Raw genomic sequence first — 15,625 nt, forward strand, 5'->3', positions numbered from 1 at the left:
AGCAAAAATATGTCAAGAGGCCTTAGGGCGAAGACTACGTATTACGTCATAACAATAAGCTGCTTTCTATGAGCGTGGCGTCACAACTATTTACATTAGTTTCATTTAACCATTTGCCAGCGGGCTCATGCACATGCGTAGTTGACTCGCGTATGAGCAGCACCTTCTCCTGCTTTTCGCTACTTGTAGTGTGGCTGTTAGCTGTATCAGCAGTAGCAGCAAGCACCCAGATGGTAATGAGAAAAATTTTTCTCACGTGCTCTAGCTGCCAGATTCGCGCATGTGCAGGGTTGTCTGAGTTGTAGTGATTTTGCTGTTTCCTCCTTGTTTACAACTCCCATGTCAAATGAAAACAAAATGGATTTCTGTGGCTGAGAGCTATCAAGTGAATTAAATTACCTTCACGTAATTAAAGAGGGCAAAAATATATTATTGGTTTGTTTTTCTGATTTTATTTTATTTCTAAGTTATTAGCAGTCGAGCATTAATCACCTTGCAAAACAATGAAGTTATTTTTGTCAGTTTGCTAAAGAAATTTGGCTTTACTAATTTCTCTGCTGAGGCAATCAGTTTATTTGAAACGAAGTGTTTCATTCCACAGTATTGGCTAGTTCCAACTGTCTGCTGAATTTCAAGTGCATGTTTTCATCTTCTGCCCTGGATGGCATTTTGCCATAATAAAGAACCAAATATGAGATAGTACAGTACTGGTACTCCAGAAAATTTACATACCAAAAACCACATTGAAAAGCTTAATATCAGATGGGACCTACTTCGTTGTGAATCTGGAAAAAAACAATGTGCACTTCAAGCCAAATTATGCATTTTAGTATGGTTATGAAATTCCGATGCTCTTGGGGTATCCTCTGATGTCCTGTTTCTTTTATGGTGTATTGTAAGCTTTCTTAGTGCTTTATACATACGAACATGTGAGCTTCCTACACCACTGCAGCTGCGCACGCGCGATAACACCTGTTTTTTAGCGCTCTCTGACGACTGATAAATCGAACCTATTTTTAAAAGTCTCGGGATAGTATTGCAAATGGTGGTACGAAAAGCGTTACTTTTGAACTAAATTTCTTCTTACACAAGATGAATTATGTTATGTGTGAGAAAGTGGGATGAATTTCTTAAATCAGAGAGTGTTAAAAACTGAACGCTTTGAGGACCAGCCACTTTCAAGAATTTTGAGCCCAGAAGACCAGACATTTATGTCTTATTTTAAATTTACTGGCACATTTGTGTGATGTATCTTAAAGTATAACACTCACAAAAAAAGATCAATATTACATGTGAAAGCTTAGCTCCTCTTGTAGCTTATTAATCTTCGAGACCAATATTATATGTGAGAGCTTAGCTGTTCTTGTAGCTACACTATATGTATTGATGTAAACCTTTAACTTTTCCTCTTTGTGTGTTCGAGCTACGTAACAGTGATCTTGCTATTGGCTGACTATAACATGAGTCCTGTGCTCTGAATATCTGCTGTCATCAGCTGGCGAGATCACGTGGCATGAGATACGACTGGCTTACAAAAGGACATCGCAATCTCAATTTCAATGCTCTGGAAACTAACATCACGTATTTGGTGCCGTTTGAATTTATACTTTCGTAATACAAAAATATGCAGTGTATATGTTGCTACACATCAAAGGTCTTTCAGAACTTCTCTCCTTTTTCTTCATCAAAAGTCTTTCCAAAACTCCCCCCCCCTCCCCCCCCCCCCCCTTTTTTTTCCGGAAAGTTCTACGCCAGTGTATAAAACGTTAACCATTCAAAGGATTGATAAGTTTTACAGTTCCGAGGAAAATCTATGGAAAGCCTACTGTCACTTAGCACAGGAAATGTGTATTTTTGCCTGGGGAAAAGTATATTTTTAAAACCGGATATCTGGGAATTTTTTTTCATTGTCCGTGTATACACCCTGTTATTAAAAGATAATAGTTACACTAAAGTCAACACATTTCATAATGGTCCCCTGGACAACAGTCATGGACATTGCAAAAGATGAGACATATATCGTAATAGGGTTATGGTCACCACACACTACAGTGCATGCTCCAGAATGTGCTCACATGCTGGCTGAAAAGGTCTGTGAGGAGTTCTTGTGGTAGGGTGTTTCATTCTTCCACCAACACAGTTGACAAATTCCAGATTGTTGTTGGTGCATGTGGACATGCTGCAATACATCCCCCCAACGTATCCCACATGTGCGCAATGTGTTTCAAGTCACAGGAACAAGCAGGCTGGTCCATTTGCCGAATATCCTGTCGTTTAAGGAGCTACTCCACCAGTGCTGTTTGATGCAGTTGCTCATTGTCATTAAAAAAATGCACTCCTGAATAGAAACAAATGGGGCTGGAGTACACAGAGTAATGTTGACTGGTGAGTGGACTGTGTTCAAAGATTTGGAGGTCAGTGCACCTTGCAACATTGTGCCTCCCCACACCATAACACCTGGACCACCAAAATGATCATGTTCGACAATATTCTTGGGGGCATTAAGGGTTCCCATTTCCAGCTATGTGAGAGCATGCCCAGCATCATCAGACATGACTGTTTTGGTGGTCCACATGTAATGATATGGAGATGTGTAATGTTGCATTGGTATGCTGATCTTCAAATTGTTGAACACAGTTCACTCACTGGTCAGTAAGATCATGACTCAGTACTCCTTCCCCATGTGAGTCTTTTCAAGGGTGCATTCAGCCCTGTCTTCATTTTTATGCCTGACAATGCACAACCACATTGAATTGCTTGAATATAGGTTCTCTTGAAATGAACAGATTGGCCTGCACATTCCCCTGACTTAGGTCCCATCAGGCGCATGTGGGATGCGTTGGGGAGATGTGTTGCAGCATGTCAACATGCACTAATGACCATCTAACATATGTCAATCTCACTGGTGAAGTAAACACAAGAACTCCGTACAAACCTTATGGCCAGCATGCGAGTATGTTGCAGAGTGTACATTACTATCAGTGGTGATCACATACCCTATTAAGAACCATGTCCCATCTTTTGTAATGTCCAGGGGCCATAATGAATCAGTGTGACAACAGTGTAATTACTATCTTTGAATAAAAGTCTCATTTCTGTTCTGCTTATTATGTATTTCTTTCATTGACCTTCTGTACTGCAGCATTTCTCTCCGTGTATTGTCCAAGTCTCATCTAGCTGTGTTACTTAGCAGTGACACATTATGCAAAAGTTACTTCCATCCTTAAATTTTGTACAGCAGTGTTCATGGAAATAAATAAGATGCAATGTACAGGTCGTTAGAATTAAAATTTTATGCATAAAACACAAGACATTCATGTCGTTAATGTATTTTATAATCTTTGTATATTTTATGACAAAAATACTTTATATTTATTCTTGTACTAAATGGGACATCTCAGTTATACAATAAAACTACACACATATGTGATTATTTGTGCTAAAAATTTGCTAATTGAGTAGAATGAATTTTTCAACAGGTATTCTATTAATTGAAATTTCTAGATAGAACACAGAAAATCATGGCTGAGTAATTTATTCATTTTTGCATAATGAAGTAGTTTGGTTGCTACGAAAGTCTTGTTTTGACCTTGTATTGCAAACAAGATATGCACTATTGGTTTTGAAAAGAGAACAAAATATACAGGGGAGAAGATATATTTACACATTCAAAAAAACCTGTTGTTTCTGGAACAGATTCCTGGTAGAGTGTCTTATATGAAAAGTGTTGATGATGTAAATAACTCTGAGTGACATTTTTTTTTTCCTTCTTCTATTGGCTGATTATCTGAAACTGTGACTTCGGAAGACAACAGTACATGGAAGCATCCAAAGCAAGCAACTCTTGACAACGTCCTTAGGTGTAGATGATGTCATTAGGCATAAGGCGGAAAGCTGCAGAATGAAACCTTATTGCCAGTTCTAGGATATACCAGGACCAATGTGCCGTATTTTTTTTTATTATTGGATGTGCCTGAAAACTTAGCAGAGTCCACTAGTTACATTTGTCATCCACTACATTTTATATTTATATCCTCTTGTTCTTGCTGTGTAACATAAAATTGTGCCTAATGGATTTTTTGGCATTCAGAGAGATCCTTTGCAGCTAAACCAGTTGAAGATCTCCTTAAATACCCTGTCAGCAGGTGTTCCCAGATTCCTCCATGCTGTTTTATCTATTAGGAGAGAAGTGTCACATGCAGTGAGAGTGAACTTGCTCACTGTAGTGGTACAGAGTGGGAAGTCATTTAGAAATATAAGAAGCAGCAAGGGCCCCAGCATTGAGCCTTGTGGCACTCCATTGTTGGTTGTGCCTCAGATAGATGAAGCTTGAATTCCGTTACTGTCAGTAATTGTTACCCTCTGATTTCTATCTGTTGAGCAAGACAACAATCCATGTACCCATTATTCCAATTAACCTATAGAATTTTGTTTGCTTTAGCAGAATCTCATGATCAACACAGTTCAAGTAATGGAAGGCGGTGGAAAGTGTGCACCACTTTGTGACCATTCTGTCCCACAATTTGTAATTGTTGTAAATGATATTACTTGATTGTTCCGTTTTGCAATTTCCAGCAAGTCAGTCTTTTTCATTTTGTGGTATCAAATGAATCTATGCTGTTCTTCTTTAGCCAATCCACTATGTCACACTTCCTGGTGTTTCCTGTAGGAGCTTTGTTTGAGTGGAGTGATGTGTTGTATTATCGAATGCTATAGCATAATTTCTTTTTTATGGTTGGAGGCAAACAGTCATTAAATCTTGTCAAACAGTCATTAAATCTTGTTGCTGTAATTTCTGTGTGATACTCTTCAGATTTCTTCAGTGTAAACAATGACAAAGTGTTTGGAACAAGCCCACTGATTGTTCTAGCATGTAAAAGAATGAGCCAACTGCCTTTTCTCGCTACAACTCTCATTGTTTGCCGTACAGTGTCATCAGTCCATGCAGTCAGTCTGGAATGGCCAGCATGAAACCGCCTTTTGTCCTACCAGATGGCTTCATCAGGTTTGCACTTGCATATTCCCCTCAGAAAACAGCCATCTGTAGGCAACAATATCCTCCTGTTCAAGCAGAACTCTTTCAGAAAACATTTTCTATTGACATCATATCTTTTTTAGTGCTTCTGAAATGCCGATTTTTCCTCTGAAAAACAACACCCTATCTCGTAAGGAGAGAAGCAGCTTCTTATGGGTGAGGTATTCTTTCGATGCATAATAGTTATATACATGTTGCCGAATTGCGTCATCTTGAAATTTACCCAGTTCCTTCATTTTAGCAGAATGCACTCTGGATTTATGTGGAGTTAAAATTGCAGCTGCTGCTTCCTGTAGATCTCCAGCACAATTCTCCCTTATTATTTTCTTCATAGAGCTCATTGCTATTTTCAGTGCTGCATCTACCTGTTTGACAACTTTTGACAAAGGTTTAACAGGCCTGCCAGTACCCCGTTCTTTCTCAACAAAGCATTGTACATTATATTTCAGACTAGTGGCTGTTAAAGGAACTGCCTACACCTTCTTCTCTGTGGCTTGAGGAAGAGATCATACATTCACATGTTGACATTACTACATTTACACTGCACTGCTAACATGAACTGAATCAATAACTCAACATCCATGACAAACAATGAGCATACAACAAATGTCTTCCAGCAAATGAGAACATGTAGCACCACTTGTCACCTTGAGTTGTAAGGGCGCAGTGCATCACCATAGCAACATTTACAGATTCCAGAGACTGGATTGCAACTAGTGTGTCCTCCACACAATGCATTCAACGTGCTTGAGGTATCAGGGACGTTATTCTAGCAGCCTGGCTATAATGTCTGAAGACATTCTGATCACTGAGGAAAAGGCACTTGTTAGGCAGAAACGTGTAATAAGGATAAGTTGTGGTGTCCACTCTAGAACCTCTTTTGACAGCTCTTTAAACAGTTTGTCATACTGACAACCACCTCTCGGTGTGTGTATCAACCGCCAACAGAGTTCAGAAACAAAAGTATCATCCATAAATATGATACTAGAAGTAGAAGTAGAAGTTATTTACACTAACCTTCACTCAGCCTTAGTGACACAGCAAAGAGTGAGATATTTATGCATAAATATTACTAGATTCCAACTTAAATCGACCTTCCCTCATAGAGTTTTCCAATAAAATGTATATTTTACACAATATAATGTATAAACAAACAAATTGTGCCAGGTTTGCCACATCATATTCCTGCACAGCTGTTTTTAATTAAATAATTTTAATGAATTTTTTGTAGTTACTGTTAAACAGTTTCTTGAATAATTTACCACCATTCAAGAGGAAAAGGTATAAACAAAATGCGAAAGTACGCTTTGCCTTGCCTACCCTTTTTCAGACAGTAATGCAAGGTTGCCAGATGGAAACAGATAAGCATGTTTGAGTAAATTACACTCATTAAGTATTCTTATATAATTATATACCCTGAAGAACCAAAGAAATTGGTACACGTGCTAATATTGTGCAGGGCCTCCATGAGCATGCAGAAGTGCTGCAACATGACATGGCTTTGACTTGACTAATCTCTGAAGTAGTGCTGTATGGAATTGACACCATGACTCCTGCAGGACTGTCCATAAATCTGCAAGAGTACAAGGGGTTGGAGATCTTTTCTGAACAGCTCATTGCAAGGCATCCCAGATATGCTCAATAATGTTCATGCCTGGGGAGTTTGGTGGCCAGCAGAAGTGTTTAAACACAGAAGAGTGTTCCTGGAGTCACTCTGTAGCAATTCTGCGTGTGTGGAGTGTTGCATTGTCCTGCTGGAATCACCCAGGTCGTTCGGAATGCACAATGGACATGAATGGATGCAGGTGATCAGACAGGATGTTTCATCTGTCAGTACCATATCTAGAAGTATCGAGGGTCCCATATCACTCCAACTGCACAAGCACCGCACCATTACAGCGCTTCCACCAAGCTGAACAGTCCCTTGCTGACATGTAGGGTCCATGGATTCATGAGGGTGTCTCCATACCCATTTGTGCCCATCCACTTGATGCAATTTGAAATGAGACTCATCCGACCAGGCAACATGTTTCCAGTCTTCAGCAGTACAATGTCAGTGTTGACGGGCCCAGGTGAGGCGTAAAGTTTTGTGTCATGCACTCATCAAGGGTACATTATAGGACCTTCGGCTTCAAATGATGTTTCATTGATTGGTTCACAAGCTGACACTTGTTGACAGCCCAACATTGAAATCTGCAGCAATTTGCAGAGGGGTTGCACTTCCGCCACATTGGACCATTCTCTGCAGTAGCCATTGGTCCCATTCTTGTAGGGACTCTTTCCAGCTGCAGCAGTGTCGGAGATTTGATGTTTTACTGGATTCCTGATGTTCATGGTACACTCTTGAAGTGGTAGTATGGGAAAATCCCCGCTTCATCGTTACCTTGGAGATGCTTTGTTCCATCGCCCATATGCCAACTATAACACCATGTTCAAACTCACCTAAATCTTGATAACTTGCCATCATAGCAGCAGTTGTTGTCTTATATAGGCATTGCCAACCACAGCACTGTATTCTGCCTGTTTACTTATCTCTGTATTTGAATTCACATGCCTGTACCAGTTTTTTTGATGCTTCAGTGTATTAAATGTAGATATTTTTATTGCAGACTAGCAGCACAGAGTTGTCTTAGCAAAAGTAGACAAATCTTACGGTTGTTACAATTTTAAGTTTTAATAATTGAGTTGAGTGTGTGGGGCAATGAAGAAATATTGAACATACAAACCTAACTGATAGTGGAATATTCAGAATTAACAGCTGCATGTTGGACTATTGCTGAGTAAGAGACAGTGCACATGCTCGTTTCTCCATGTAATATAAAAAGACAAATCTTCTATACCATCGAGAATCCACATTGAAGTAAACAATATTAATGTTGATAACAGTAACAATTATAATTTTAATAAAAATAATATACTAATAATAATGGTAATTAAAAATGATGATAATCTATAACCATACTGCCAAGAATCTGTTTAAAACAAAGAATATAAGTAATAGAATATTATAAGGAAAAAGTTTTGCAGGGTTTGAAATTGAAACACAATGTTATATCTTATAATTTTTCCACTATATAAATGTACAATATAATATTAATGTGCAAGTAATATTCACTTTCGTTTCAAATTTTATTTAGAAAGTTGGGTCAATAAATGAAAGAAAATAAATCAGCATTTTAAAAACTGGTTACTACATTCGTAGTAATAGAAACAGTTTCATTTATTGTACAATGTAAAATGTAGTGTGTTCTAACACAAGTTATTCAGAAGCTGAAGTGTCAGATGTTCCAGTATTGAAATCCGGTTGTGAGCAATTTTTGTCATTATTTTTCGCAGTCTTTAACATTTAAAATTTCATCAACTTGTAAGGGTGTTGGGTCCCTGAGGAACACTACTGGCTTTAAATAGTCATCCATGTACCATCCACAAGATTCAGCCAATAAGATTGGTAGCAATAAGACATTAAATTTACATTTTTATTTTAACAGTTTCTAGCCTTGTGGATTCATATTTGCATTAACACTTGTAATTTTTTATAAATTTTTCATTTTCTTTAGGATGAATAATTTGTTTTGTAAATAGGAAATTACCTTATTAACACTTATGCCCTTCTTTGTGCCATACACGAATATTTAACTCTTCAATCACCTGAATTGTTCCCTCAATGATCTTTTGTAGGTTTCATTTTCCAAAAATATTTTAAAAGGTGTGACTTTTCCTTTATTGTGGAAAGCAGCAGTGTAACCATAGCTTGTAAATGCATGGAATTCTGATAGGCTTAGGCATAATGAGGATCCTAACTTTGATGCTAGTTGACTAATTTCTCTCTGAATAATTGTATTGATATTATGATGCTAACATGAGCACAATTCAGCATGTTGCATCAGAATTAGTCGTTATTTATTTCATTGTGACAAGTCAGAAAGGATACATAGTTGCTCTAGTTACACAATTTTTCATTCAGGTGCCAATTGTTGTTTGCTTTCCAGCTCAGAACATTTTTCTCATAGCTGCTGGTGAGCTTTAATGTCAGTAAATGGTTAAAAGTAAATATGGCTGAAGAAACATAGCTTTCAGAAACTAAATGTTCAGATGATTCTTGTTCATATGCTGCCTGACAAAAAGGTGAAGCACTGAGAAGTCATGGTCATATGTCAGTGTAACTTTGTACACTTACACACCATGGGGAAATATGTAAGCGATAATGTTTGCCATTCTCTTTAGTTAGAATATTCACCAGAATGCATTACTGTTTAGTGTAGTTATCATGTCTGGTAGTGCATATAAGGGGCAAGAACAGCATCAGATGTGAGTGATCACTGTGAAGGACATGGAGATCCAGCTTACTTGTGTGAAACATCATTAGTGGCACCTGACAGAGTTTGAAAGCAGTGTCATCTGGGTGTCTGTTTGGCTGGCTGTCCAAATTTTGCAATATTCATATTCACGGGGTACTCAGTGGACAGATGATGATGTACTGCATAAAAGGCTGATGGCAGGCATACTTATCAGTAAAGTTCTGGCCAACCATTTCTAAACACCGCAAAGGTTGATCGCCATATTCTGTACCAAGCACATCATAACCCTTTGCATCTGCGCCTACCGTCGGAGAACAAGTAATGAACTCCTTGCACCGTTTGCCAGGGACCAGCAGCAGTGAGACTAGGGAATTACTATCACTTGTGTAGGCTGTGATTAACATGTACGATAAACAGCTGCGTTATGAGTGGTATGGTGTTTGGGAAGCGTGGACTGCTTATGAATGATGTCACATTGTTCTCAAGGATGAATCATGGTACTGCACTAATGCAGATGATCATTGTCACTACCACAAATGACTGTTGTCAGTGATTATGGTAATCAGCTGGGAAAAGGTCCCACTTTTGTAATGTTTTGGAGATGCACAACAGTGTAACTCTTGGTGTAGTAAGCCATAAAGCATGACTTCAGGTCACTGCTGGTAGTGATTGAGGGAACTAACCGTGTAATGGTACATCACAGACATACTGTGTCCTCGTGTGTTACCTCTTAAGTAACAGTATTGTGGTAGAATTATTCCAATTTGTCAGTTTGTGGGCACACATGGCACATGTCTCTCTGAACTATCTGTGTGAAGTTGAGATGGCCCCCTGGCCGACAAGGTACCCAGATTTGTGTCTCATTTAATATGTGGGACTATTTTGGGTGTCAACTCCATGCCAATGCTAGTATCCAAGATATCAAGGACCAGTTGCAACAGTTGTGGGCCAGCTTGCTGCAAGAGAAGATACAAGAACTTCATAACACCCTTCCCAACTGAATCAGTGCATACATCAAGGCCAGAGGAGGTTCAACATCACACTGATAAGTGGGCTCATACTGTCAAATTGTTTGTAGTCTTGACTCGAATTTGTAATCACTGAAATGAAAGCACATACTCTCCAACCTGCAGAGTTTCATTTAATTTCCTCCTCTCCCTTCTGGGTACTTCACTTTGTCAGGGAGTGTCTTTGTGCTTGACATCCATTGCTGAAAGACTGTGCCATCTCTCTTGCATTATATCTAGGGCCCTCCTTACTGTTGTTGTTGGGGTCTTTAGTCCAAAGGACTGTTTGATGCAGCTTTCCATGCTAGACTCCACTGGGCAGGGCTTTTCATCTCTACAGAACTACTGTAACCTACATCCTTATGCTCTAGGTTACTCTCCTTGCTACATCTAATAATTTTAAATGCAACTACTTTTGACTTCCATTGGGCATCATTATTTTCTGGATTTAGAAAAGCACTACATTGCATTGATTTAAGTTTCAGTGTTCTTGGGTTACTTTTGGCTATAACAGTAATGATTGTTTTCATTTGATTGGCAGTGAATGGTAAGAATAGAGGTTTTTGGAAGGACTGATTAGCAACAACTCTTCATAGATGGAATTCTTCCTGTATGCCTTAAGGGAGAAGGGGAAACAAAAGTTCACACATGTGAAACAGAATCCTTTGTGCTATCAGTTTTTAGCAGATCTTTTTGAAGAATTCTTTTTTTTTTTCCAGGTTGCTGATGTTCACATGGGTTGGAGACTTGTTGATGTTCCCTCATGATCCGCTAGGGAGGAATGGTCCAAAATTTGAAGAGTTCCTTCGCTTTCCCAAGAAGTTATAAGACAATGCTGAAATTGTCGCCAGTGTCAATTCAGTACAAACTGCTGCTGTGTTAGAGACCAAAAAAGTGTTGTTAATGTATTTTGATATTTTGGTGTAAAGGAAGTAATCCATTTTTACAAAATAACATATCCCATTTCTCAAAAATCTGTTGTCAAGTTTGTGCTCAGGTATTGTTAAAGTATGTATACAGCTGTATCTTGTTATTCTTTTATTACATAATATTGTATCATATTATATTTATTGTGTACAGTTGGATTATTCATTTTCAGTTTTATAAAATTATTTTCCAGTATATAAAAGCTGCATTTGAAAACAATTTGGGTCGTGAATCTTAAAGTGATAATCACTTTGCTTTTTTGTGTATTATATGAAATCAAGATATATTCTTGCCAGTCGCTGTTTTTTATCTCTTGCAGTAAAAATAAAAAAAAAATTAAATTAAAAAAAGTTTTTTTAAAACACTTGTCAGAGTTGCATGAAGTGCACCAACAATTTCTTTAGTTTCATATGACAGTACTCGAGTAGTGTAACCATTTTGTGTAGGCTTTCGGGTTGTTGTTTGTAAATGAAATGTTTTATTTGACTATAACTGTTGGCTAAGATATTTCACATTTCATTCGTTCGTTCGTTTCTCATAAATAGTTGCCATTTTCTACATGTTGGTAAAGTTGTACAGGCTGTATGTCAAGATAACAAATTTGCAGAGGGCATAATAAATTTTCTTTTGTTCAGTTTTAGTTAACCAACATTATGGTTGGTTGAACAATTTCCTTGATTTCAGTTTGATGGTTTGGTGCAAGTATTTGTTACATTGTACACATTCCAAAATGCTTTCAGTGTGTTTTTATGACAGGAATAGTGTAAATATCCTTATTACAAGTGTGTGTGAATGTGAAATAATTTGATGCGTGTTCTGCTTTGTGCTGCTACATCTGTTAATACTTTAAGGTACATAAAACACCACTTTAGCTGCAGTTTCCACTTCTGGTTATGTTAATGTGACCTGTATTATAATGTAAAAATGATGTATGTTAGTAAAGGTAGCTATCATTAAAAGAACATTTGGAAACTCTTTTCTTTACAGTATTCCCAAGACCTAAATGCGTATGAGTATTGAATGTAAAGAATTCTCGGAAGTTCTTCTGTTATGACAATAGCCACTTTTACTAATGTAAGCCTCTCTTGCATTATAATACAGGTCACATGAGTATGTTCAGTCAACATAACTGGTAGTGGAAACAGCAACTGAGATGGTATTTTTTGTATACCTTAAAGCATGTGTGTCATGTAGGCTTGGTATGAAAAATAATTAGTGATACTGTTTGATGTATATATTATCTCAAATGTTGCTTTTGTTTATAGGTAACTGTAGCAATTTTTAGTAAAACTAAAGTTAGTAAAACCAATAAAGCAGACAGGTGGAAAAATGTCGTCCAAATGTCAGAAAGGAAAGAACCAAAGAAATTCTTACCAGTATTGAGACTCGCTGGTAGTGGACTCACTGCTAGCAACCAAATTACTTTATATTAAATCTGATACAAATGAAGGTTTTGTATAAGCAAGCTGAAATAGTATAACTGAATGGGAACGTCCGTACTTAAGTTAGTTGTAGAAATTTGTTGTTCGTAAATAGTAGGGTCGTAAATAAGATATATGAGCAGGATTACAGTTGAGCATATTTAAGAGAGATGTACTTGAAGAGACTATTTCAGTACATAAAGATTATCGTTTTAATTATAGATATATTTTTGTAAAATATTCATTTCAAATTTTTTCACACAAGGTATGTAATTAATGATGTTTTACTGTGAACTAAATCACACAGACACTTCTGTAAATATTTGATTAATACCATTCATTTTCCACGAAAAGGGAAATAATTAATATAATTTGATGTTACCAAAATATTTGTTGTTCAGTCTTTGACAAATTTGTGTTTTTTTTATATATAACAGTCCACTATAATAAATAATATTTAATAAAGCTTTATTTTCTTACATTGGATGATTCTGCACCCACCCCCTCTTTCTTTCTCCCTTCAACCTAATACCACTGGCTATTTTTTGAACAGAGATAATGCACAAAAATTGAAGGGAGAGGGCATTGAATTATCAGGCTTGGTATTTGTGGGCAATTACTATGTCAATAAAAAAAGAAAAAAGAAATAAAGTAATACGAATGAAAGGGGTGAAAAAACTGTTGGATTCAACTTATTTTCTTGTCCGTGTGTTTCTCCTGATCCAGTGCATGGGGGCAACTCTTCTTGTGTCTACATGTTTCATTTAGTACACTCATGCTCATAAATTAAGGATAATGCTGATACATGGTGAGACAACACACTGGTGGGTTTAAATAACTACGAGGTATTACCAAGCAGTGCATTTGACCTACGGTCATCGCACGGTAGTGGTGGCAGAAGTCCACATACGCAGAGGTGTGTTGGTGCATGTCATAGTGCAGTGCAGCGAGTAAGTGTGCAGACGTTTTCAGACATGCGAATGGTGACTGTGTTGAAAATGGCTCAAATAACACATAGATTAAGTTATGAGGGTTAGAATAATAGGGCGACTGGAGGCTGGTCAAACACAGCAGGTCGTAGCGCGGGCCCTCCGTGTGCCACAAAGTATGATCCCAAGATTATGGCAACGATTCCAGCAGACAGGAAACATCCAGGCGCAACAGTACGGGACGTCCACCGTGTACAACACCACAAGAAGACCGATATCTCACCATCAGTGCCCGCAGGCAGCCATGGAGTACTGCACGTAGCCTTGCTCGGGACCTTATTGCAGGCACTGGAACAGTTATCTCCAGACACACAGTCTACAGACGACTGAAAAGACATGGTTTATTCGCCCGGAGACCTGCAAGGTGCATTCCACTGACCACTGGTCACAGGAGAGCCCGTAAAGCCTGGTGTCAAGAACACAATACATGGGCATGGGAACAGGGGTTCACAGACAAGTCCAGGTATAGTCTGAATAGTGACTCTCTTCGGGTTTTCATTTGGCGTGAACCAGGAACCAGATATCAACCCCTTAATGTCCTTGAAAGGGACCTGTATGGAGGTCGTGGTTTGATGGTGTGGGGTGGGATTATGATTGGTCCACGTACACCCCTGCATGTCTTTGACAGAGGAACTGTAACAGGTCATGTGTATTGGGATGTCATTGTGCACCAGTATGTTTGCCTTTTCAGGGGTGCAGTGGGTCCCACCTTCCTCCTGATGGATGATAATGCACGGCCCCACCGAGCTGCCATCATGGAGGAGTACCTTGAAACAGAAGATATCAGGCGAATGGAGTGGCCTGCCAGTTCTCCAGACCTAAACCCCATCAAGCACGTCTGGGATGCTCTTGGTCGAAGTATCGCTGCACGTCTTCAAACCCCTATGACACTTCAGGAGCTCCGACAGGACTGGTGCAAGAATGGGAGACTATACCCCAGCAGCTGCTCGATCACCTGATCCAGAGTATGCCAACCTGTTGTGCGGCCTATGTACGTGTGCATGGTGATTATATTCAATATTGATGCCAGGGTACATGCGCAGGAAACAGTGGCATTTTGTAGCACGTGTTTCGGGACGGTTTTCTCAACTAATCACCAATACCGTGGACTGACAGATCTGTGTCGTGGTGTTCCCTGTGTGTGTATGCTATTAGAACCAGTTTTGTGTAGTGCCATGTTGTGTGGCACCAAATTCTGCAATTATCCTTATATTATGAGCATGAGTATGTTTCTTACAGACACTGTAGGCCTAATCTCTCGCAAAGGAAATTCCGAGAAGTGTTAGTGGAGCAAACATCTCCGTTTTTCATTTGTATGCACGCTGGTCATCTTACAGTTGTTTCTGCTACAGCTGTTGGTGAGCATATGAGTGTTCTACCATACATACAATGTTGAATTTTTTTAGTTTTGTGAAATTAAACTCTCTTGACTCCAAATGGAACATATTGAAATGCATATTAAATTGGATTATAAATTTCTTGTTTGTCAGTACAGGATAATTTATTGTGGTAATGGAATCATTCTTCTTAAGTAGGTGCATTATGGTTCAATTACTTCCCACCATTACTAGTTGTCCATTACCCCCACCCCATCCACTTCCCAAGTGGTTGCTTGTCTCAGGTCAGTATGTCGATCTTAAGGTGCAACAAAAATTCCCGTTAGAGAACAACAAATCTGAAGTCTGTGTATAGAGGTGCATAAAACAAACACACACACACACACACACACACACACACACACACACACACACACACAGAGAGAGAGAGAGAGAGAGAGAGAGAGAGAGAGAGAGAGAATTTGTTCAACAATAATTTATGTGGAGTGCAAAGTGTGTGTTCAGCTTAGAGAAATGCAGTGTAATTTCAGAAAACTTGTTATCTAGTAATTTTGTTTCAGGTAGGACAGAAAAATGTTGTTGTTGTTATGGTCTTCGGTCCTGAGACTGGT

At 38.5% G+C, this 15,625-nt stretch overlaps 1 protein-coding gene across 2 annotated transcripts in view; it reads left to right on the forward strand.

Moving 5' to 3' along the window:
- LOC124789755 overlaps window positions 1-13,167 on the forward strand; it is a 44,223-nt gene extending 31,056 nt beyond the window's left edge. For both annotated transcript variants that reach the window (XM_047257208.1, XM_047257209.1), the window contains one exon: window positions 11,060-13,167. In XM_047257208.1, coding sequence (XP_047113164.1) covers window positions 11,060-11,168 — 109 coding nt within the window. In that variant the 3' untranslated portion in view covers window positions 11,169-13,167. The remainder of the gene's footprint in view (window positions 1-11,059) is intronic.
- Window positions 13,168-15,625: the final 2,458 nt, after the last annotated feature.

This window comes from Schistocerca piceifrons, chromosome 3 (assembly GCF_021461385.2).
Source record: "Schistocerca piceifrons isolate TAMUIC-IGC-003096 chromosome 3, iqSchPice1.1, whole genome shotgun sequence".
In the NCBI taxonomy this organism is placed as follows: Eukaryota; Metazoa; Arthropoda; class Insecta; order Orthoptera; family Acrididae; genus Schistocerca; species Schistocerca piceifrons.